The following is a 26,427-nucleotide window of genomic DNA, read 5'->3' as shown; positions in this document are numbered from 1 at the left end:
CCTTTTTCCCAGTGCTACTTTGCTGTTTTATGTCCTCCTTGCTCCGTCCATCATGGGTCACTTTTCTGCCTAGATAGCAGAATTCCTTTCTTCGTCTACTTCGTGATCCCCAGTTCTAACGTTTCTCACTGTTCTTATTTCTGCTACTCCTCATTACTTTCGTTTCTCTTCTCTTTACTCTCAATTCATATTCTGTATTCATTATATTGTTCTTTCCATTCAACAGATCCTGTAATTCTTCATTCTCACTGAGGACAGCAAAGACATCAGCAACTCTTACAATTGACGTCCTTTTACCTTCAGTTTTAGTCTTTTTTTTTTTTTTTTGTTTCCGTTACTGCTTCTTCGATATGCAGATTGAACAATAGAGACGAAAGACTGCATGCCTGTCTTAAACCCTTTTTAATCCAAGCACTTCGTTCTTGGTATTCTAGTCTTACTGTTCGCTCTTGGTTCTTGTAACATACTGTATATTATCCGTCTTTCACTATAGCTTACCCCAATGTTTCTCAGAATTTAGAACATCTTGCGCCATTTTACACTGTCGAACGTTTTTCGCCGGTCGACAGATCCTATGAACCAGCCTTGATTTCCTTCAGTCTCCGCCCCATTATCAACCACAAGGTCAGTACTGCCTGACTGGTGACTTTAACTTCACTAAAGTCAATGTGGTTGTCATCTAACAGAGCCTCAATTTTCTTTTGCAGTCTACTGTATATTTTTATTGTCAGCAACATGGGTGCATGAGCTGTGCGGTAGTTCTCGCGCTTTTCTGCTGTTTCAATCTTCGGAATTGTGTATATGATGTTTTCGAATGTCTGATGGTCTATCGCCGGACTCATACATTCTACATACCAAGCCTGAACAGCTGTTTTGTTGTCACTTTCCGCAATTATTTTAGAAATTCCGATGAAATATTATCTGCTGGCTTACTTGATCTTGTTCAAAGTTCTGTTAATTTCTGATTCTAATACTTCCTCTCACTCTTCCCTGTCGATTCCTGTTTCTTCTTCCAACACATCATCAAACATGTCGTACCGGTCATAGAGGCCTTCAATGTACTCTTTACACCTCTCCGCTCTCTTCACTGCATTTAATAGTGCAATTCCCACTGCACTCTTAACATTAGTGCCCTTTCTTTTAACTTCACCGGAGGTTGTTTTGACTTTTCTGTATGTTGAGTCAGACCTTCTGACAATCATTTCTTTTTCGATTTCTACACAATTTTCATGCAGCCATTTCGCCTTAGTTTCCCTGCTCTTTCTATTCATTATTTCCATATTAACACCTTTGAATGCTTGTCAGAGAAGTTGTGGAGCAGTCTCTGTACATCACATATGAACATTTCCTTTAGAAATTAAAGGTGCCGTAAAATACTTCGACCCGGCACGGTCATCAACACACGTTACAGTATACTGGAACGTTAAGTTCGTTCGATTATGGTATCTACGACCGAATGACGCTCCATTCACTATCTCCTGACAACTTCATGTCGATACCGTTCAGCGATTTCCTTATCTCACGGAAAACATGACGCTTGTGATACCATACGTGTGGGAGTTTATCTACAGAGAACTTGGAGCACATTCCTACCACACCCCGTTCGGGCGCGTCAGACATACGTAATTCTCAAGAATACTGCTTGTTCAAGATTACAGCAAGCACTCCATCTGTCACGAATGTTTTATTGCAGATTTATGTCCGTAAACATTCAGTGTAGGCCAGACTGATCGGTCGCCAGTCTTTACTGTGGTTGTGACGTGGTGTGTTTATTTGATATCGACATTTGACAGGCGCTATTGAAGTGGAGCGTCTTTAATAAAATCAGTTTTGATTGGCGCTTCTGTTTAAAATTGAGTTGTTACGACGCACTGTTATAGGTTGTGCCAGTGGTTCGAAGTAAAGAATACCTTCCGAATACGCCTCTTTTACAGTCAGTTGAGCACTTATGAAGAGAGTTAACTTATAAAACAGCTCAAGACAGATGCTGTCTAGAAAGATACATTAGTTGTCTGTTATCTATCTAGTGACAGTATCGTGGTGCCAACTTCCAACATGACAATGCTCGACCACACATGGCACGTGTCTCTATGAACTGTCACGGCGATGTTGAGATACTCTCATGGCCAGAAAGACGCCCCAGTTGCATCCCTGGTAGAACATTTCTGGGACCTTCTGGAACGTCAACAGTGTTAGTCAGTATCCAGAATAGAAAGGACCAGTTACTAACATTTGCGGACCAGCTTCCCTCAGGAGAGAATACAACGAGTTTGTGCCACCTTTCCTAACCGAATCAGTGCATCCATCCAAGTCAGACGGGTCGCACCGTCCTACTGATAAGTGGGCTCTTACTGCCGCGCACTTTCCAAATTTGACTCAAAACTGTAATCACTATAATAACATAACATACCTTCTCAACCTGTGGTGTTTCATCTTCTCCTTCTGGGTGCTACACTCGTTTTGTCAGGTAGTGTATTTAGCTCTATTGCTACGTTCAACTTCATAGCTACTACCCATTTTTCCATTCGTGAGTTACTTTGTTTTAATCTCGCTATAACTGGTTTTCAAGTCGCTTTCCAAAACATGTTCTATTCACATCTTGGATTCACTGTTGAGGCTCATCTGCACTAAGTGCATTAAGTACAATATTATTAGAAAAAAAACACGTCACGGTGTAGATATAATTCATTAATCAGTATTATTTCTCCGTTTCTCAGTTTGCGAATGTGTAGAATTCATCTCTGACTTATGAGAATAGTTTTAGGAAGATGGAATCCCTTTATGTATTCCTCTGTTGATTCTAAATTTATGGGCATCTTGATCGAGTTAAAAAAACCGTAGCATTAAACTATTTTTATCCCTGACTGTACTAACATACATTGAATCGATGCCTAGTTTCTCAGTGTCTGTTAGGATAGATTTTGTTGAAAGTAATTCGAAAGCTTTCAGAAAATCTGTCGAGACAAAGTAATACTTCATATGCTTTGTTCAATTATATAATTTCGTTTCCGATTTGCAAATTCTCCACTTGTAGAACCAGCTTGGTCCTTTACGTGATTAAAATCAATTTTTTTTCTGCGCAGTTTGTGATATTTTTAATGAGCATTTCGTACATTACGGAGAGGAGGCTGATAGGTCTTTTTAACGTCTTGTCTGCCCCTTTTCTTTTGAAATTGAACAGTTATAGTACTGTTCCAATTTTGTGGTACTATTTTCCTTTGCAGACATTTTGTCAATAATTTTACAAGTTCCCCTCGCAGTACTTTTCCTCCAACTTTAAAAATTTACTTTAAAACGTTATCCAAAGATGCCGTTTTCTTGATACCTGGACTGGCTTTGTGGACTGTCAGTGATTCCGGTCAATCTCTTGATCTATATAAAAACTGAAATATATCTTGGAGTGCGTATTCTTCTTCCCCGGTGTGTTAGTTACCGTAACGTCTGCTGTCATGACTGGTCAAATGTGGTGTCTACCAATATGTATGCTTCCTTTTTGTTACACATTTCACTTCCACGTAAGACTGCACTAAAAAGAATATCTGAGAAAGACCTTCGTAAATTTATGTTCGATATTAACATGTTTCTTTTTGTGCTATCGTCACTCCATGTTTTATCAAATATTTACTTCTGCAATGTTGTAATGATGGAAATTAAGAACAACAGACAGACGAATTACCCTGCAATCAGCCAGGGCAAACTCACATTACAGCAATGTTGAGTAGCACTTGAAAGCTGGAAGGTAAAGCTACTGTGCAGAAGCAATAGTGGTCCAATAACAGATCTTTTGATATTATCGGTAATGTGCCACAAAGACATTCAAAACAACACGATCCACTTAAAAACCAGGAGTAGGAGTATCGCCCATTACTACGATCTGCTTGGACAACAACAATTTGCAGGACTAATGGTCCAAAGAGAGGTATTTCTGGTCCTCACGAAAATTCAAGGTTCATACCGTATGGTAAACTACGGAACTGTCTTTCTCGGTAGATGTAGCAGTAATACATTTCATATGAAATGTATTCATCTGAAAGCTGAACGTAGAACTACAGTGAAGTAGTAATGGTGGTCCTCGGACAGACATCTATGGTACTGCAGGCTCTATGCCGTAAGGGTATTAAAAATAACACAGTCCACATAAAAACTTGTAACAGAACAACTGTCCATAGCTACCTCCTGCTTGCAACGTAACAATTCACAGCAGTATCTGTCAAAAGATAAATTCCGGGGTTACGATAGTGTGTGGCTTATGCAGTATGATTGATGACTGTACCAGTAAGATGTTTCCCAGGAGCTAGTGTGCACATAACCAAACTTCAGTTACAGTACAGTAGCAATAGCTCTCCAAGGAGGTCTGTTTGTGGTACTGCCAGCACTGTACCAAACAACTGGAATAGGACAAAATTCTGCTCCTGTTTTCTCCTAAGATAATTACAATCAGCAGTAATAATCATCCTAATACAAAGTGTGGTGTCACCGCCAGACACCACACTTGCTAGGTGGTAGCCTTTAAATCGGCCGCGGTCCGGTAGTATACGTCGGACCCGCGTGTCGCCACTATCAGTGATTGCAGACCGAGCGCCGCTACACGGCAGGTCTAGAGAGACTTCCTAGCACTCGCTCCCAGTTGTACAGCCGACTTTGCTAGCGATGGTTCACTGACAAATTACGCTCTCATTTGCCGAGACGATAGTTAGCATAGCCTTCAGCTACGTCATTTGCTACGACCTAGCAAGGCGCCATGTTCAGTTGCTATTGATATTGTAAATAATGTACAGACAAGAGCCACGCTCAACATTAATGGATTAAAGTTAAGTATTCTACCAGTTACCTCCTTTTTTCTAAGTTCTAATTACCGCGTCCTGTTCCAGACCTCACGCCAGCCTGCGTGAGCTTAAACGCGTGCCTTTCGGCTTCCTCTCAATTTAGTGGGTTGGTCTCCTGCCAATCCACAACACAAAGTGCTGAAGCAGTTACGACAATGCGAAGCTGTGAAACTGTTTCTGGTGTGCACATAGCCCAACACCTGGAAACTGGACGTTAGAGCTACATTACAGTAGCAACAATGGCCCTAGAACGTATCTCAATGGTACTGTTCGCATTATGCCACAAATATTTTCCAAAAGCACACAGGCGACTTAAAATCCTGGAACCTGACAACTGCTAGTTGGTATGGCCTGCTTGATTCGTAACAATAAGCGGTGATAGTGGTCCAAACATGAATCCCTGTGGTGCTCACAACAATGTACGATTAATACCACATAGGAAATTACGAAATTGTCTTACTGTAGCAGTAATACATTTCTTACGAGCTGGTACGCACGTCGTCCAACTCCTGCAAGCTGGATGGTTTATCTATAATGCGGTAGCGACAGTGGTCCCAGAACGGATATTTGTGGTGCTGTCGGCACTGTGCGATAGGGACATTAAAGGTAACTCAATCTGTCTGAAATCCTGTAATACAATAACTTCTCACTGCTGCCCTTTGTGCGGATCGTAACAATAAACAGCAATGGTGGTGCTAATACAGATCCTTGTGGTACTATTGACAGCACACAGTTCATGCCACGTGAAAAAATGAAAAACTATCTTACTCAGTGGCAGTAGCAGTGAGATGCATCATACAATAGGTATGTGAGTCACTGTAGCTCATAGCTGCTCATGAGGAGTGCCGTGTGCCAATAGGTCGTAACAGTAAGCAGCAGTGATGATCCTTAGGCGAATTCGCGTGGAACGTATGGCAATGCACGGTTCATGTAATATTAGAAATTACCAAACTGTCTTACCTGGTGACTGTAGCATTAAGCTATTTTATACAAACTGGTATACACGTTACCCAACTACGCAAACTGAATGGCTGAGTTACGGTGCAGTAGCAAAAGTGGCCGTAGAACGGATATTTGTAGCACTATCGGCACTATATCACAACAATATTGAAAATAATTACGGTCTACCTGAAATCCTGTAATACAACAAGCTCCCACTGCTATCGCTTGGTTCAAATGGCCCTGAGCACTATGGGACTCAACTGCTGAGGTCATTAGTCCCCTAGAACTGAGAACTAGTTAAACCTAACTAACCTAAGGACATCACAAACATCCATGCCCGAGGCAGGATTCGAACCTGCGACCGTAGCGGTCTTGCGGTTCCAGACTGCAGCGCCTTTAACCGCACGGCCACTTCGGCCGGCTGCTATCGCTTGCTTGAATTGTAAAAATAAACAGTAATAGTGGTCCTGAGACACATCCTTGTGGTGTTCTTGACACCACACGGTTCATTCCACGTACAAAAATGCGAAACTATGTTACTCAGTGACAGCAGTGGTGAGATGCATCATACAAAAGCGTCTACGAGACACTGTCGCCGATGTCTGAGGTCATCAGTCCCCTAGATTTAGAACTACTTAAACCTAACCAACCTAAGGACATCACACACATCCATGCCCGAGGCAGGATACGAACCAGCGACCGTAGTTCAAATGGTTCAAATGGCTCTGAGCACTATGGGACTTAACATCTATGGTCATCAGTCCCCTAGAACTTAGAATACTTAAACCTAAGTAACCTAAGGACAGTACACAACACCCAGCCATCACGAGGCAGAGAAAATTCCTGACCCCGCCGGGAATCGAACCCGGGAACCCGGGCGTGGGAAGCGAGAACGCTACCGCACGACCACGAGATGCGGGCGCGACCGTAGTAGCCGCGTGGTTCCAGATTGAAGCGCCTAAACCCGGCAGTGGACCTAGGACGAATTCCTGTGGTGCTCACGACAATGCAGGTTTCATGACACTTGACGAACTATGAAATTTACTAGGTGACTGTAGTAATAAGACATTTCGTATGAAATGTTACGCTCGCTGCCCAACTCTTGAAAGCTTGGTGGTAGAGCTACAGTTCAGTAGCGACAGTGGTCCTAGAACGAGCATTTGTAGCAGTGTGTTCAGGCAACTGTGGACAACAAAGGTCCTGAATAATCCCAGCAGAGGGATCGAAACGTCGATTTCGTAGAAGAAATATGACGCAGCCTAACAACCCAAAATATGTCCCCTTCATTTGTAGCACTGTCATACTATAACATAAGAATATTCAAAATAATACAGTCCACATGAAATCCTGACGTCTGCTCGAATGGTAACATGAGCAGCAATAAGTTGTCCTAAGGCACATCGTTGTGGTACTCTTGACAGTCCACGGTTCATGCCATGAGCGCCCGCATCTCGTGGTCGTGCGGTAGCGTTCTCGCTTCCCACGCCCGGGTTCCCGGGTTCGATTCCCGGCGGGGTCAGGGATTTTCTCTGCCTCGTGATGGCTGGGTGTTGTGTGCTGTCCTTAGGTTAGTTAGGTTTAAGTAGTTCTAAGTTCTAGGGGACTCATGACCATAGATGTTGAGTCCCATAGTGCTCAGAGCCATTTGAGCCATGCCATGAGCGACAATGCAGAACTGTCGTTTTAAACGACAGCAATAGCGAGCCGCATCATACGAAAGAGGGTGCACATCACTGTCGCCATTTGGGGTGAGTCGTGTCATTAGATCGAAACAATAAGCAACAAAGGTGGTCCTAAGACGACTTCATGTAGCACCCACGACGACTTCCATATGGGGAGCTATGAAACTGTCTTCGGCGACTGTTGCACTAAGGTCGGCCACTGTGGCCGAGCGGTTCTAGGCACTTCAGTCCGGAACCGCACAGCTGCTACGGTCGCAGGTTCGAATCCTGCCTCGGGCATGGATGTGTGAGATGTCCTTGGGTTAGTTAGGTTTAAGTAGATCTAAGTCTAGGGGACTGATGACCTCAGATGGTAAGTCCCATAGCGCTTAGAGCCGTTTGAGCCATTTTTTGTTGCACTAAGACGTTTTGTAGGAACTGGTGTGCACCTTGCCCAACTCCTGCAAGCTGGGTGGTAGATCCACAGTGCAGTAGCAACAGTGGTTCAAATATTTATGGTAGTGTCGGGACTATACCATAAGGGGGTCGACAGAAGCGTCCGATCCCACGCGTCGGCTTTGAGCCGTGACGTAAGGGTGTTGTGTGTGACGTCATGACGGCGCGGAGTGTGGTTTGAGTGTGACTGTCTCCAGTTCTGTTTCATTTTATTTACTTTTCTGATCTGTTCGTTCTGTCGCGTGAGATATTTTTTAAATTTAAAAACACTTATTACTTATTTTAATTATCTGTTTCCTCCAATTTCTGTTTTAGTTTATTATATTTATCTTTCTGATCTGTTCGTTCTATCCCGTGAGATTTTTTTTTTTTTAAAAAGACGAAAAACACTAATCAGCTACTGAAGCATCTTTATCTTCTATGGGTTGCATGGGTTACGACCCCTGGGGAGGTGGGTGGGTATTCATGCATGGCTGTCTTCACTTACACGTTGTAGCTACGCAAGGCGTCTAATTTTGTTTATATTTAGTTTGCCCCCCACCCAAAACACCCTATTTCCCGCGCTTGTCCCGTTAGTGTCATTAGGCTTCTTGTGGAAAGTGTGTGTGTTTGTTTTTGTTTCCGCCATATTTGTGACGTCATGGGTCAAAGCAGACGGGTGGGATCGGACGCTTCCGTATTTCCCCATAAGGTTATTCAAAATAACACAGTTGATCTAAATCCTGTAATAAAACAACCCACCATTGTTTTGGTCCCCTCGGATCACAACAATAGGCAGCAATAATGGTCCTAAGACACATTCTTGTGGTACTGTTGACGGTGCAAGGTTCATTCCATTTGCGAAAATACGAACTATCTTGCTCTGCGACAACAGTAATGATCTGCATCACACAAAAGCGTGTGCACATCACTGTTTCGTTAGGAGATCATTTGGAGTATCTTGTGTAAAACAAGTAACAATAGTGACCCTAAGACGAATTCCTGTTGTGGTCACGACAATGCACTGTTCATGCCTCATGGGAAGCTATAAAACTGCTGACTGTAGCTCTAATGTAGGACGTTTCGTAGGAATTGGTGTGCACATCGCTCAACTCCTTATGGCTGGGTAGTTGAACTGCAGTGCAGTAGCGGTCCAAATATTTGTGCTACTGTTGGAACTATGCGTTAGGATATTCAAAATAACACAGTCCACCTGAAATTCTGCAATCAAACGACCTCCCAAAACTTCTGTCTGTTTGGATAGTAACAATATGCAGCAGTAGTGGTCCTAAGATACATCGTTGTGGTACTGTTGACAATGCTCGGTTCAGACCATGTGCAAAAATGCGAACTATCTTACTGAGCGACAGTAGAAATGAGACGCACCATAGTAAAGTGTGTGCACATGATTGTCGTCATGGGTAGCTCAGTTGGAGTGCCTTGTATCATTAGATCGTAATAATAAGCAGAAAAGTGATCCTTAGACGAATCGACAGGAAGTGCAAAATGGCTAAGCAGGGATGGCTAATGTAAGGATGTAGAGGCTTATCTCACTAGGTGTAAGATAGATACTGCCTAAGGGAAAATTAAAGAGATCTTTGGAGAAAAGAGCACCACTTGTATGAACATCAAGAGCTCAGATGGAAACCCAGTTCTAAGCAAAGAAGGGAAAGCAGAAAGGTGGAAGGAGTATATAGAGGGACTATACAAGGACGATGTACTTAAGGACAATATTATGGAAATGGAAGAGGATGTAGATGAAGATGCAATGGGAGATATGATACTGCGTGAAGAGTTTGACAGAGCACTGAAAGACCTGAGTCGAAACAAGGCCTCGAGGGTAGACAGCATTCCATTAGAACTACTGAAAGCCTTGGGAGAGCCAGTCCTGACAAAACTCTACCATCTGGTGAGCAAGATCTATGAGACAGGCGAAATTCCCTCAGACTTCAAGAAGAATATAATAATTCCAATCCCAAAGAAAGCAGGTGTTGACAGATGTGAAAATTACCGAACTATCAGTTTAATAAGTCACAGCTGCAAAATACTAACGCGAATTCTTTACAGACGAATGGAAAAACTGGTAGAAGATGACCTTGGGGAAGATCAGTTTGGATTCCGTAGAAATATTGGAACACGTGTGGAAATACTGACCCTACGACTTATCTTAGAAGATAAATTAAGGAAAGTGAAATTACATTTCTAGCATTTGTAGACTTAGAGAAAGCTTTTTGACAATGTTGACTGGAATACTCTCTTTGAAATTCTGAAGGTGGCAGGGGTAAAATACAGGGAGCGAAAGGCTATTTACAATTTGTACAGAAACCAGATGGCAATTATGAGTCGAGGGGCATGAAAGAGAAGCAGTGGTTGGGAAGGGAGTGAGACAGGGTTGTAGCCTATCCCCGATGTTACTCAATCTGTATATTGAGCAAGCAGTAAAGTAAACAAAAGAAAAATTCGGATTAGGTATTAAAATCCATGGAGAAGAGATAAAAACTTTGAGGTTCGCCGATGACATTCTAATTCTGTCAGAGACAGCAAAGGACTTGGAAGAGGAGTTGAATGGAATGGACAGTGTCTTGAAATGAGGATATAAGATGAACATCAACAACAGCAAAACGAGGATAATGGAATGTAGTCGAATTAAGTTGGGTGATACTGAGGGAATTAGATTAGGAAATGAGACACTTAAAGTAGTAAAGGAGTTTTGCTATTTGGGGAGCAAAATAATTGATGATGGTCGAAGTAGAGAAGATATAAAATGTAGACTGGCAATGGCAAGGAAAGCGTTTCTGAAGAAGAGAAATTTGTTAAAGTCGAGCCTAGATTTAAGTGTCAGGAAGTCGTTTCTGGAAGTATTTGTATGGAGTGTAGCCATGTATTTAAGTGAAACATGGACGATAAATAGTTTGGACGAGAAGAGAATAGAAGGTTTCGAAATGTGGTGCTACAGAGGGATGCTGAAGATAAGTTGGGTAGATTACGTAACTAATGAGGAGGTATTGAATAGAATTGGGGAGAAGAGGAGTTTGTCGCACAACTTGACTAGGACATGTTCTGAGGCATCAAGGGATCACCAGTTTAGTATTGGAGGACAGTGTGGAGGGTAAAAATCATAGAGGGAGACCAAGCGATGAACACACAAAGTAGATTCAGAAGGATGTAGGTTGCATTAGGTACTGGGAGATGAAGAGGCTTGCACAGGATAGAGTAGCATGGAGAGTTGCTTCAAACCAGTCTCAGGACTGTAGACCACAACAACAACAGACGAATTCCTGTCGTGCTCACGACAATACAACTTTGGAGCCATATCGGAAGGTATTGAAACTGCCTAATTAGTTGACTATGGCACTAAGGCATTTCGTGGGGTATGTACCTCGCCTAGCTCCTGCTTGGGTGGTAGAGTTACGATTCAGTAGCTACAGTGGTCCAAAAAGTTGTGGTGCACTCGGTTTGTCATAAGGTGATACAAAATAGCGTATTCCACGTGAAATCCTGTAATCAAACAACCTGCTATTGCTGTCGTCTGTTCGGATTGTAACAATACTCAGTAATGATGGTCGTAGGATGGACCCCTGCGGCAGTGGCGGTGCCATATGCTGTGTTGGTCGCGAGCGGCCGGCTCACCTGGAGTGCCTGGTGTCGGGGTTGGGGCTGGGTCCCCTGGCAGCGCTGCCTCCAGGGGCGCCCCCAGCCCCCGCGACGCCGCCCGCCGCCGCCGCCAGCTGCGCCTCGCTGTAAGACTTGAAGGTGACGAGGCGCCGCCCCGTCCCGGCTTCGGACGCTAGCGACGACACGGAGAAGAGCGACAGGTCCGTGGTGACGGACTCGTGCGACGGCGAGCGCAGCATGTTCCACTGGGCCGCGCGCGCGACAGCTGCCGGTTTGTTGACGTCTGCGACGACTCTCCGCGCCCGCGCCCGAACACTGTGCACTCGCGACTCGACTGCAGCTGGAGCAGACGCGGCCGCGCCCCGAACGCGCCAGTCACGTGGGCCGCGCCGCGGGCTCGAGTGCAGCGCATCCGAGCCCCTCCCCTCGCCGCCCCTCCCCGCCCTCTGCCCCTTCCAGGCCGCCAGAACCCGTTGCTTACTTTCTGCTACGGTCGATAGCCGCCGCGCCGGGCTGTACTGCACGGAGACTGTGCGACCGTGGCGCTACCGCGCCGCGCGGAGCGGCTCGGAACCTCCCTGCACTTCTGTTTACGGTACCCATCCACAAGCAGGCACACCGAGTGGGGCGGCGCAAGTGCTCACGCATTGTGTTCCTGACTTTCCTTGGTCCCGCTAAGTATCCTTTGATTTCCATTAGCCACACGCATCAAGGCAGTGACGCTTTCCATTCGCTGCAAGAAAAATTAGGTCTAATACCGAAACCAGCATTTTAGCTTTGATTAATCTGTATTTTTCGGTATTTGTTTAGTCTACGTTACGACAGGTTTTTTTCTTTTTAGTTTTTTACTAATAACCGGGTAAGAAAAGCTGCATGACAATTTACTGTAGCAAAAGTACAAAAATGTTTGGTTTCATACAAAACTTTTTTTAAAGAAACGAGTATTGATTATTCGTAAAATTACCATTGATTTGAAATATTGGATCATCATAGAAACTGGGAAAAGCAATCAGCACTATATTAATAACAACACCTGCAGTTAGAAACTAGCAACAAACGAATGAATTAAGATCTTCGTACATCCATAGTTGAAATGGAGGACAGTGGAACCTCACCTGGTATAAACTTATATTAAAAACGAAGAAATTCCTCCAGCTGTATTTAAGGTGTCGATTTTATTTTGGCGACTAGTTTCAACGTTGTAACAACGTCATCTTCAGGCCCATACACTAGTTGACGTCAACTGCGTGCAGCTGATAACTTCCACACGGAGCACGTCCGTATATCACCACTGACTTTTAGTATCAGCCGCACGCAGTTGACGTCAGTTGTATGGGCCTGAAGATGACGTTGTTACAACGTTGAAACTAGTTGCAAAAATAAAATTGACACCTTAAATACAGCTGGAGGAATTGGTTCATTTTTAATATAGACATGGATTAAGAGTCGGTATAGCATTGTAGAGACAGTAATGTACCTGGTGCTGTGTGGAGTGGCCTATCACGGCACGCATGTAAGACATATTCCTATCTGATCTATACAGGACACTACCCTAGTTTGGAAGTATTTGATGAAGTGCGGTAGCAGTGACATTCAATACTCCAGTTGCTGCAAAAGATTGAAAGAGCCACAACAGACTTGCGGCATCATTCAACGAGAAAACATCCACCGTGTTCCTCGGAAGAGATCGTAAATTTGATTGACATCTACATCTACATCTACATGGATACTCTGCAAATCACATTGAAGTGCCAGGCAGAGGGTTCATCGAACCACCTTCACAATTCTCTATTATTACAATCCCGCATAGCGAGCGGAAAGAATGAACACCTATATTTTGCCGTACGAGCTCTGATTTCCCTTATTTTATCGTGGTAATCGTTCCGCCCTATGTAGGTCGGTGTCAACAAAATATTTTCGCATTCGGAGGAGAAAGTTGGTGATTGGAATTTCGTAAGAAGATTCCGTCGCAACGAAAAACGCCTTTCTTTTAACGATTTCCAGCCCAAATCCTGTATTATTTTTGTGAGACTCCCTCCTATATTTCGCGATAATACAAAACGTGCTGCCTTTCTTTGAACTTTTTCGATGTACTCCTTCAGTCCTATCTGGTAAGGATCCCACACCGCGCAGCAGTATTCTAAAAGAGGACGGACAAGCGTAGTGTAGGCAGTCTCCTTAGTAGGTCTGTTACATTTTCTAAGTGTCCTGCCAATAAAACGCAGCCTTTGGTTAGCCTTCCCCACAACATTTTCTATGTGTTCTTTCCAATTTAAGTTGTTCGTAACTGTAATACCTATGTATTTAGTTGAATTTACGGGTTTTAGATTAGACTGATTTATCGTGTAAGCGAAGTTTAACGAGTTCCTTTTAGCACTCATGTGGATGACTTCACACTTTTCGTTATTCAGGGTCAAGTACCACTTTTCACACCATTCAGATATTTTTTCTAAATCGTTTTGCAGTTTGTTTTGATCTTCTGATGACTTTATTAATCGATAAACGACAGCGTCATCTACGAGCAACCGAAGACGGCTGCTCAGATTGTCTCCCAAATCGTTTATAGAGGTAAGGAACAGCAAAGGGCCTAAACACTACCTTGAGGAACACCTGAAATCACTTGTATTTTACTCGATGACTTTCCGTCAATTATTACGAACTGTGACCTCTCTGAGAGGAAATCGCAAATCCAGTCACATAACTGAGACGATATTCCATAAGCACGCAATTTCACTAAGAGCCGCTTGTGTGGTACAGTGTCAAAAGCCTTCCGGAAATCCAGGAATACGGAATCGATCTGAAATCCCTTGTCAATAGCACTTGTAAGTAGGCTGTTTAGGTTTTTATATTAGTAACGCCATGTAGCGCTCTGTATGAAAATCACTGGCTGTGCTGTGTGCAGTCTGTGGCTGGTTAGCAATGTTGTAGTATTCGCTATTGTAGTGTTGGCCAGTTGGATGTGAACAGTGCGTAGCGTTGCGCAGTTGGAGGTGAGCCGCCAGCAGTGGTGAATGTGGGGAGAGAAATGGCGGAGTTTTGAAATTTGTAAGACTGGATGTCATGAACTGCTATGTATATTATGATTTTTCAACACTATTAAGGTAAATACATTGTTTGTTCTCTATTAAAATCTTTCATTTGCTAACTATGCCTATCAGTAGTTAGTGACTTCCGTAGTTTGAATCTTTTATTTAGCTGGCAGTAGTGGCGCTCGCTGTATTGCAGTAGTTCGAGTAACGAAGATTTTTGTGAGGTAAGTGATTTGTGTAAGGTATAGGTTAATGTTAGTCAGGGCCATTCTCTTATTGAATGTCAGATTCCGTTGCGCTAAAAATATTGTGTGTCAGTTTAGTGTTGATCAGAATAGGTAAAGAGAGAAATGTCTGAGTACGTTCAGTTCTGCTCAGCTGTTTGAAAATCAAATAATGTAAGAGGTTTATCAGCACAGTAATTCATTAATTTTTTTAAGGGGACGTTTCACACTCAGCACTTCATGTGAATAAAGAGCTAGTTGGGTTTCACAGGAACGATGTTTTCTAAACCCATGTTGACTGTGTGTCAATACCTATAATTTTATTGACGTGCTGTAAACTTGAGATAATTTAATTTTGTGGTTGCTTCATGATGAAAAATTGATACCGGCCAAAAGTGACGATACAGGGAAGTCGTTAACTTGTGACCTTTCCCTCTCGCAGTCGCCGCGCCCTTCTCCTCCTTCACCTTCGCCACCGTTCCTGGAGAAAATGGGATTTATTTCTTCTGCAGTCTCAAACCAATACCGATCGTTATCTCCTGCTCCTTCACTTTGATTATAATGTTTCAATCTTTGTTCGAGGTGTACTTACATTGCTGGACGTAAGAGCAATAAAAAACCGAAAATCGGTAATGACAGAAAATGTAACTTTTAAGCAGTTTTTAACAGTCAGGTTAAGCTGGAGACGACAAGAATCAGTGTAACTGTAAACCGGTTGTTTCAGCTATAACCACCAATCCTAAGCAAAATTTGCGACTTTTCAAGGTAATCGCAAACGAAAAGGCGTTTAACGAAATCCTCGTAGTTCGAAACATGGAAAGCAATTTAATGCAATTATTTGTAATGTTTTACAAGTACTTAAAATAATCCTTGTTAATTAGGAAGAATTTGAAACGTGATGATCTATCGAAGCGAAAACCGAGGTGAATGTTTCTTATTTTTTGTTTTATCTATCGGATACGGGTGGTGAGAGCCTTCGACTATAAAAGAAATGGTTTTGTTTGTTGTAAAAGAACGTTTGCTGCTTCCAGTAACAATCCTGAACGTCGTTTTTTGTGAAATAATTCCTGTTACCAAGTGAATTATTGGTCTATAATGATATTTTTAGACGTGATGTTCGCGATCTGTGAGTGGCTGATGGCGCTTTTAGGATTTCTTGTTGTCCTCTTATGCATATACTCTCACATATTGTACGTCACTTACACAGATGACAGCTCACAGTAGAAGGGATGTTTCCGTTTTGCAAGTCTCTGCAGCTGCCAAAGTTATTTTATAACAAACAAAATCATTGCTTTACCTATTGCTTTCTTTCAGCAGCCGCATGTGGCGGATACAATAAAGAAATGAAAAGCGTTCACCTCTGTACATTTTTCGTTAGTTATTTTCATTTCAAATTATTTCTAATAATGATTATTTTGTGTATTTGTTGTTATGTTATGCTGCATAAATTGCTCTCATATGTACTGCATTATTACAGTTAAGAATAAAAAAGACCCATTATATTGTAGAAAATAATTAATTGAATGTATTGTGCGACCTGCCTTAAACCCACAGGAGGGCAGGTTCCCTAAAAACAATAAATAAATACATAAAAAACAACCTATATTGCTGTTAAATTTTACGAGTTTAATATTCATGTCTTCTTTCTAAACCATCAATTTATTTTCGCCAATTTAGTTGGACTTTTCGACATACGAGTATACTGATTTACTTTTGAATACATCGTGGGAGCAGACAGTGATCAATGTTATTACAATTAGTTACTATTAAAATCAGTCTTTATCACAAATTTATTTATTGTGGTAACCGGTTTCGACCACGCCTGTTACGGCAAGAAAGGAAGAATGAATTGACTGTTGGTGTTAATAACGATCATCCTCCTTTACCTCCTCTGCATTACTGCAGATGACGTGTCACTGAGCACATCTGTTCTGTGCATGCAGTACACGCGAGGCGCCTAGTTGTTTCCACTGCACTGTGTGGAATACGAAGGTTCTGTTATAGTTCACTATCCTGCTGTCTTCAAGCTGATGTCCCCAGCGTAGAAAACAGCACGCAGGTAGTAGGTTCTGTATCTTGAGGCAGAAACTGATTTTTAGCGAGGTCCTGTTCTGAAACAATGTATCACTTCTTTGGGATGCCACTTGCGTATTTTAATATAGCCACACGAGAAGACTACATGATCTTAATACAACACCTTCTGATACAGCAAAGTACATGATCAAACACTATATTTACGAAAATGTATCTTTACACTATTTGTGGCACGTGTCTGTGCCTCATGACTACCGCAGTGAATCTTTTAATACTGAATACTGGCAAACACATCCTGCGACAGACAACATGTCTGTTCTTCTCGACTGCCTAATGCAGAGTGACGAACAGGAACTTAAATAAATATTGGAAACACATCCTACGACAGACAATATGTCTGTTCTTCTCGGCTGCCTAATCCAGAGTGACGAACAGCCCGAAACACTTCGCGCGCCATACCAGAAAAGGCGTGACCCGAACGCTTCCGAAGTGCTTCGTCTGCAATTTCGTCAGTCTTCTGTTTTTGATTTACGTTGTTTTTAATAATTCTAAAATGACTGATTGATAGCTGTTGAGAGATATTTATATTAAAAAGTGAAGTCATTCCAATAAGTAGTAGTTTAACTAATAATAATAACTATACTCTAACGTTTTGGCGCCCTTGCTCCGAACACAGCAACCTATCACAGAGCAGTAGCATTATGCAGGCGGTCTTTCTCACGGGAATTGCACCGAATGTAACATCTGTCACAGGTACCTCACACCACATTTCGTCATCTATATACTTCTTGCATCTCCACTGCTCTGGGAACAGCTTCTTGGAGCCTAATATGATGGCTGACTAAGCCAGAAATATTACACTGTGGTCATCTTCAGACCAAAATGCTGTATAAGCAGGAGCCTCCTTCTGGCGGCAAATCACTGCTCCACCAGAAGGAGGCTCCTGCTCATACAGCATTTTGGTCTGAAGATGACCACAGGGGTGGTCGAAAATGGTTACCAGAATAAATAAATTTGTGATCAAGACTGATTTTAATAGTAACTATTTGAGTATACTGACACTTAACGTGCAGTAAATGCACATAATTGTTAGAGGAATATTCCTTTCTATTTTTTTACGCCTGGTCAAGGGTTTAATGAGTATTTATCATAATTTTTTTTCATTTATAAGAAAGACCTATGGAGACTGCCTCTGCCTGGAACAAACAGCTACGTATGGATATCAGAAGAAGAACCGTGTAGGATACTACCTGCTATTTTGTTTTCTTTTCTATTTTTGAGTCATCAGTCTTTTGACTGTTTTGGTAAGCGGACGGCTACGAATTGTTCTCTTGTAATCAATCTCTTCATCTCAGAATAGCACTAGCACCCTGTTTCCTTAATTACTTGTTGGATATGTTCCAGTCTCTTTCTTTCCCTATTATTTTTACTGTCTACAGCTTTCTCTAGCACCACGAATGTTGTTGCCTGATGCCTGAACGGATGTCTTATCATCCTGTCTCTTCTTGTGGTTAGTCTTCTCCATATGTTCCTTTCTTCACCAATTCTGCGTAAAACATCCTCATTTCTTATCCTATCAATCCTTCTAAGTTCAACATCCACCTGCTGCACTAAATCTCAAACTCTTCGATTCTCTCCTGTACCGGTTTTCGCACTGTCCATGATTCACTGCCGTAAAATGCTGGGCTCCACTTTCACAGAAATTTACTCCTCAGATTAAGGCCGGTGTTTGTTACTGGTAGACTTTACCCGACCAGCAGTGCTCTTTATGCCTGTACTAATCTGCGTTGTATGTCTTGCTTGCTTTGTCCGCCATGGGTTAGTTTGCTTCTTGGTTAGCAGAATTCCTGCACTTCTTCTACTTCGTGGTTCCCAATTTTGATGCTAAGCAGACTGGCTGTCACACCAACACTTCTGAACTATTTCAAACTGCAAAGTTATTTATTTCAGTAATGCATTTCACGTGTTTGGAGCATGATCAGACAATCTATAACATGAAAACAGCCTATTAAGAAAATAACAGACGGAAGGGCGTGGTCCTATCTTGCACAACTACGCGATTAAATGAGCTGGAATTGTATACTAGAACTTACTTAAAAGTAAGTCGACATAAAACCCATCCGTCATAGGGTCCTACAGAATGAGAAGTGGACTTAATTAAAATGAATAAAGTACGACAATAAGCCATCCCGTAGTGTATTAAATTTTACGGAAACAGATTTCAGTACTCAGGAATGTGACTTACTAAGTAAACGGCTCAAGTATAACATTCAACCGCGGCTAGATGATAGGATGGTTACGGCTTTTATGACGGATTTAAAAGTTGCTCTACCACTTGCACCAAGTCGGAAAAACTCAAAACGGTATGTAGTGATCTTACTGAAAAATCTACCCATAAAAATCGAGTAATAAAGACCAAGTGGTTCTAAATTTTATTAATAATAGGTTGAGATCTGATGAAGCATTAGTTGTTCGTGCTAACATGGGCTTACATCAGCCGTCGTTTGTAGGAAAGGTTATAAAGCTAAGCCCTTGCGATTTTTTGAGCAGAATAACGGCCAAGAAATGGAATATGATACTGGTGAACTGAAATGTACACGAATGGTCTGAAAACCCATATAGACGGCTGCTGCAGTATTTTTTGTCCTGACCTCGTGCCGAAATAGAAAGTGATGAACCCTAGAACACTAACACTTCGTACTTAAATTGAGACTCATACGGATAGCTTTCCGACATGTCCGATAATAAATCTTATTGGGAACCCAGGTGAAACTGCCTCCAAAACATATTCTTAACTTCTTAGAAGTAATGTTGCAGTTTCTAATAGAAAGGAGTTGGTTCAACTTTTAAATGATGAAACTTACATAGTTTGCTCTCTCTGGATATTAAAAATCTGTAACAAAACTTTTCCTTTGGATGAGACGGCCCTTATTATACAAGAAAATTTCTTTGAGCATCGTCAGCTGAGCTTCGATGAAATAGTAGGCCATCTTACTGATGTTACTTACATCTTGCCATTACTTCTCGTTCAAAGATCAGTATTGTAAGCAGAACAATGGTTTGGCCATGGGCAACTGCCTAACAGGATGTCTCGCGGACATTTTTGTCAGTCGTTAAAACTGTAGCTATTTTACGCAGAACGCTAGTCGTTCGCATCAGGTCCTCTTCTACCGCCTTTATGTAGATGATATCGTTATTACCTTCATCGGTCCTGTCTCTCATAGATCATACACCCAGACATATTTACTTACGAAGCGATGGACTGTAACAGGAAGCGTAACTATTTATACCTGCAGCTTCGGCTTGATGGAATTCGCTTTGACAGCTGTCGTGAAACCAACCGACTCTATAATTCACGCCTCCTCCTGCCATTCTTACCAGTACAAATTGAGCTTTTTCATATCTGTGGTACACCGCATTAGTGAGATACCGCTCAGCCCATCTTCCACAGAAAAATAATTAGGGAATTTGAAACGCATCGCTGTAAACAAAGCTTACAGTCCTGAAATAGTTGATAAAGTGTAAACAAAAAACGTCAACAACTGAGCGTAAAGGCTTCCTCACCTCGTCGTTTTCGAAATCCAAATTTGTGAGGATCCCATTTATTTGGAATCTCTCCTGTGAGCTGGCCAAGCTCTTCAAAACACAGGAATGCGTGTTACTTTCACTACCGGTAGTAAAATTCATACTTATATTCATAATGAGCTCCGCTGCAGAGGTAGGTATGCAGGTGCTGGTGTGCGCGAATTGGAATTCAATGATTGTGGACTAGCACAATGTTCAAGAGGAGGTTTAGTGCGCTTAAAAACATTTCGCTTTGGCCGAGCATCTTAAGTCAAACAGGGACGAGTTTCCCACGCTGGAAAAGTTGAGAATACCACACTTTGTTCAGAAGGGGAAAAAAACTGAATATGCTCGAGGAGTTGGAGACTGTTAAGCACCTGCATGTTGACAAGCATAAGTAAAAATCAGATCTATTATGACTCAGTTTGTAGAATGTTGGTACAATGGTACGAAGTGTTACCTGCTTATGGTAGGTCATCGTTTGTGATCCGCAAATTTTATCACGATGGTCAAGCTAACATCACTCTACTGGTTTCTTCATATACAGGCAACTTAATATAATATTTGGTTTTACCTGATTTTGTATGCTTCTGTTATTTTATTTGTTTCTTGTGATTTGCATAAATATATTTTATTCTGTTTGTCTTAACAACTGATTCTGATGGTTATCTTTTGCCACATCCGTGTGAGCACTAAACGGACCTCTTCTGCCGCGCGCAACTCAGACGGCGTTTATAGTTCTGTAAGCATGGTCCAATGCTTTGCTGATACGGCGAAGTTTGCTTGTGTGGTTATGGTAACATACGCTCTCTTTTGTAAAAGTGTTTCCGTCTCGTTCATGTACGGGATGGATTATTGTAGTACTTCCTCTCTTTTTATTAGGTCTACTTCTCATTCTGTGGCGCTCTATGACGGATGAGTTTTATATCCAGTCACTATTATGTAAATTCTAACAGATATTTCAGTTCATTTACTCGCTTAGTTGTGTAAGATAGATCCATGTCCGTCCATCCTGTTCTCAGTGGGTTGTTTTATTGTTTTATAGACACCCTGACGATGCCCGAGATGGATGAAATGCGTTGTTGAAATAAACAACTTTGCAACACAGACTGTTTTCCTATCTAATACTAAGTTTATCGCTAATCTCATTTCCGCTCCTCCTTTTTACTTTCGTTATTTCTTCGATTGACTTTCAATCCATATCCTCTACTCATCAGACTGTATATTGAACTGAATACTTCCTACAGTTTTTCTTCGCTGATCACGGGAGCGGATGACTGTATCTTTGTGTCATACACTTTTTTAATCCGAGCACTGTTCTTTGTCTTATTAATATTTTTCTCTGTTATTCCTGTTTTGTGTCATCAGTTTTCTGAGTGGTTTGATACGGCTTTACTCTCAATCTATATTCTGTATTCATATTCATATTCATTCCATTCAGCAGATCCTATAATTCTTATTCATTTTACCTACAGCTTATCCCTATTTTTCTCAGGATTTCGAACATCTTGGACCAATTTACTCTGTCGAACGCCTACTCCAGTTCGACATGTTCTATGAACGTACCCTGATTTTTTTAAAAATCTTGCTTCCATTATCAACCGCTACTTCATAATTCTGGTACCTTTACCTTTCCTAAAGCCAAACTGATCGTCATCTAACACATCCTCAGTTTCATTTTCCATTCTTCTGTCTATTAGTCTTGTGAGCAACTTGGAAGCTGATAGTGCTATAATTCTCGTACTTATCGGCTCTTGCAATCTTCAAAATTGTGTGGATGATGTTTTTCCCACAGTCTGATGGTATATCGCTAGTTTCATGCATTCTATACACTATCGTGAATAATCGTTTTGTTGCCAATTCCCCCAATGATTTAGGAAATTGCCATGGAATCCACCCCTTCTGCCTTATTCGATCGCAAATCTTCGAAATCTCTTTTAAATTCTGATTCTGATATTGGATCCCAAATCTCTTGCATGTCGCCTACTGTTTCTTCTCTTATCAAGTCATTAGATAAGTCTTCCGCCTCAGAGACGCCTTCAACGTACTCTTTCCACTTATCCACTCTCTCCTCTGCATTTAACCCCTGGAGTTCCCCTTGAACTCTTAATGTTACCACCCTTGTTTTGATTTTTCTGTGACTGACTCAGTCCTTCCGACAGTAATTTTTTTTCGATTTCTTCATATTTTTCATGCTGCTATTTCACCTTAGCTTCCTGCACTTCCTATTTATTTCATTCCTAAGGGACTTGTATTTCTGTATTTCTGAATTTCCTTGACCGTGTTTGTACTTCCTTCTGTCGTCGATCAACTGAAGCATATCTCGTGTTACCCCAAGTTTCTTCGCAGTTACCTTCCTTGTACCTACGCTTTTCTCTGCATCTTCTATAATTGCCCTTTTTAGAGATATTCCTATTCAGCTGAACTGTCTACTGACCTATTCATTATCGCAGTGTCTATAGCCTTAGGAACTTCAAACGTATGTCTTCATTCGTTAGTACTTCTGTATCCAACTTCTTTGCCCATGGATTCTTCCTTACTAGCCTCTTAAATTCAACCTACTCTTCATCGTTGCCAAATTGTGATCTGAATCTATATCTGGCTCTGGGAACACCTTACAATCCAATATCTGATTTCGGAATCTCTGCCTGACTTGATGTAATGTGACCGAAATCTTCCTGCATCTTCCTGCCTGTTCCTCCTCTTGTAACTGTTGAACGGAGTATTCTCTGTTACTATTTGAAATTTCTTCCAGAAATCAGTTAATCTTTCTCCTGACTCATTCCTACTACAAAGTACAAAGTCCATATTATCCTGTAATCCTTTCTTCTGTTCGTTACCCTATAGCCGTATTCCAATCCCCCACGGGTATTAGATTTTCATCTCTCTTTACATACTGAATGACTCGTTCAGTATTTTCATATACTTCCTCTATGTCTTCATCTTCTGCTTGCATCGTTGGCATGTATACCTGAACTGTCGTTGTCGGTGCTGGTTTACTGTCGATTCTAATGAGAACAACCCTATCAGTGAAATGTTTACACTAACTCTCAGTCTTACCTTCCCATTCACAACGGCTCTACTCCCGTCATACCATTTTCTGCTGTTGTTGATATTTCCCTGCAGTCGCGTGATCAGAAACCCTTTTCTTCTTTACATTTCACTTCACTGACCCCCACTATATCTAGATTGACCCTTTTCATTTCCCTTTTTAATTTTTCTAGCTTCCCCTCCAAGTTCAAACATCTGACATTCACCGCCCCGATTCATAGAACGCAGTCGCGTGATCAGAAACCCTTTTCTTCTTTACATTTCACTTCACTGACCCCCACTATATCTAGATTGACCCTTTTCATTTCCCTTTTTAATTTTTCTAGCTTCCCCTCCAAGTTCAAACATCTGACATTCACCGCCCCGATTCATAGAACGCTAAACTTTTATTGATTATTCAAGTTTTTCTCATGATCACCTCCTGCTTGACAGTCCCCTCCCAAAGATCCGAATGAGGAATAAGTCCGGCATCTTTTGCGAATGGGGAGATCATCATGCCACTTTTTCAATTGTAGGCCACATTTCCTGTGAATACACGTTATGTATCATTAACGCAGTGGTTTCCACTGCCTTCTGCCTCCTCATGCAGTTGATCATTGCTGATACTTTCGCCTTTAGGGGCACACCCTCGACGCTTGAAATCCCATACATGTTCAGTTCGGTTTCGGCCAGGGTTGTTGGCAGGCTGTTCCGTCACTGGGCTGCCCGCTGCATCGAAATCATCTCAGATGACCTGGGCGATGTCAGGTCGAGCGTTGTCCTGCATCAGTGTGAAGCGTGGTCCAGTTGGTGTAGCCTCCTGAAATACGTGTGCCTCCAGTACGTCATCCTGGTGTCGATGGGTGTTCAATGGTGGCATGACTAGCTGGAGCTCTTTCCTGTTTAGCCTGATACCTCCCCAAATCGAGGAAGATCCGCCCCGGAGTTGATCTGCAGGCAGGTGACGCCCACATAATTCCTCACCTGCACATTGCAACACCAGACTCATGGATACTGTCGTCATAGCCCCGCCTGGAGAAGCTTGACTCATCTGCAAAGAGAACTTGATGCCAATGCTCCAACACCACTGCCAGTGCTGTCAGTCAAGCTGGAAGATGCCCATGAGATGTGCACTTGTCAATTTGGACACTGTCACTGACTTGTGCAGATAAATGGCAGATCTTGGAACCATCGCTGAACTGTCAGCAACGACGCCACTTGCCAAGTAGAAACAGTGGCGGTCTTGGACAGCCTGGCATCAGATGGCTCTATCCTCTCGCAGTATGGTGCAACAGGGACGGCCCTGACTTAGCGTCCCATAGTGAGGCCTATCTATCAGTTTCGTTGCAGCGACCTTCCTACTACATTTTGTGACACGCCTAGCACATTTGGAATATACTGTTATGATCTCTCAGCTCCACAAAGAGCAACAACTTGGTTAACCTCAGTGGAACACCACTCCATAGCAGTTCTGTAAAACAAAACAAAAAACAAACTTTCCATTCCTCTTACTGAGATGAGCCAGAGCTTAAGATACACGTTGTTATTCACGCACTCTTTACCTTGCACTGAAAGCAATGGCGATAGGCCGCGCGGAGTGGCCGCGCGGTGGGAGGCGCTATGCACGGATTGAGCGGCCGCTCCCGCCGTAGGTTAGTTAGAGTCCTCCCACGGACATGGGTGTGTATGTTGTTCTTAGCATAAGTTAGTTTAAGTAGTGTTTAAGTGTATCGACCGATGAACTCAGCAGTTTGGTCTCTTAGGAATTCACACACATCTGAGTATTTTTTGAATGGTGAGAGCTTGGAAGGGAAAAAAAGAAAAAGAAAACGCTCCATATCGTGCGAGAGTTGTCTGCAGAATTATTTGATTATACATCAAAACGGAGCAGCTGAGTGCCGCTACATCGTTGTACTACGGCTTGCTGGCCACAAGCGTAATCTAAAGCGTGTCGAAAGGGTTGCCTGTCTCGTTTACGCATAGGAATCAGTGAATGGACGTGTCTGTACAAGGACATTCTTGAAGAGCCCAACAAAGATACGTGGTGGACACTGACGATGTTGCCCAGCTGATTGGTTCTTAGAGTGATCCTTCCCACCCACCCTGTGCACACACTACACAAGAGTGCAAGAAAGGGAGATGACAAGGAATAAACATACTTTCTGCTACAGACCATTTTCAGATTTCTTCCATCCCATTTACAGAGCAAAAATTGCGACCACACTTCAGTCCAAAAATGGTTCAAATGGCTCTGAGCACTATGGGACTTAACATCTGAGGTCATCAGTCCCCTTGAACTTAGAACTACTTAAACCTAACTAACCTAAGGACATCACACACATCCATGCCCGAGACAGAAAGACTGAAGCGCCTAGAACCGCTCGGCCACACCAGCTGGTACACTTCAGTCCAATTAATTTATTTTATTAACCGGTTTTTGACTTACAAGGCCATTATCAGACTTTAATTATCACCATCAAAGAAGGTACAATACTCGAGAACAACACTAAAAAAGATGTTAAGCCTCAAGTGTGAGGACGTGCACAGAGTAAATATCATTGACAGTGTAGCAGTAATGTAATTAAAAAATTAAAAGTTAACCAGTAAATAATTATAGAGGGAGCTAACCAGAAGAAATAACACTAACTTTAAAAAAAAATATTGCCTCAATCAATGGCTACAACGTCATCTGGACTGACTACATTCTCCATAGGAAAAAAGAAAAGAGAAACTCCCCTAATCTAAGCTCCCTCTATTGTTCCTTCCTATGATTACACGACATGGTGTACAATCCCATGTACAGGACAGGTATCACATACCACAGCAAAAACAATGAAATCCTTATCTTTACCAAAGAAAAATCGCCAGCCATTTTGAGATGTGCTGTTTGTAGGTTTCCGCCCTCTGTTGGAGGCCAGACGGTATCGCTTAGTTGGCATGGTTGCGTTTATTTGTCATCTTCTCGTGTTGACTGGCGCCACTCGGTTTCGCAACCGTTGCCTGTCCGCTGGTGGCAGCAGCGGCGGTTATCGATATGTACTAACTGTTGCGCCATCTTTGGAGCGAC

General features: G+C 42.2%; 1 protein-coding gene across 1 annotated transcript in view; it reads right to left on the bottom strand.

Annotated features, from left to right (window-relative positions):
- Window positions 1–26,427, bottom strand: part of LOC126195714 (uncharacterized) — a 586,112-nt gene that overhangs the window by 547,375 nt on the left and 12,310 nt on the right. The window contains exon 2 of the mRNA XM_049934342.1: window positions 11,495–11,925. Within this exon, the coding sequence (XP_049790299.1) occupies window positions 11,495–11,925 (431 nt within the window). The remainder of the gene's footprint in view (window positions 1–11,494; window positions 11,926–26,427) is intronic.

The sequence above is a fragment of the Schistocerca nitens genome, chromosome 7 (genome assembly GCF_023898315.1).
Source record: "Schistocerca nitens isolate TAMUIC-IGC-003100 chromosome 7, iqSchNite1.1, whole genome shotgun sequence".
Lineage (NCBI taxonomy): Eukaryota > Metazoa > Arthropoda > Insecta > Orthoptera > Acrididae > Schistocerca > Schistocerca nitens.
Note: the sequence above shows the minus strand (reverse complement) of the source record. Positions and strands in the feature narration are given on the sequence as shown.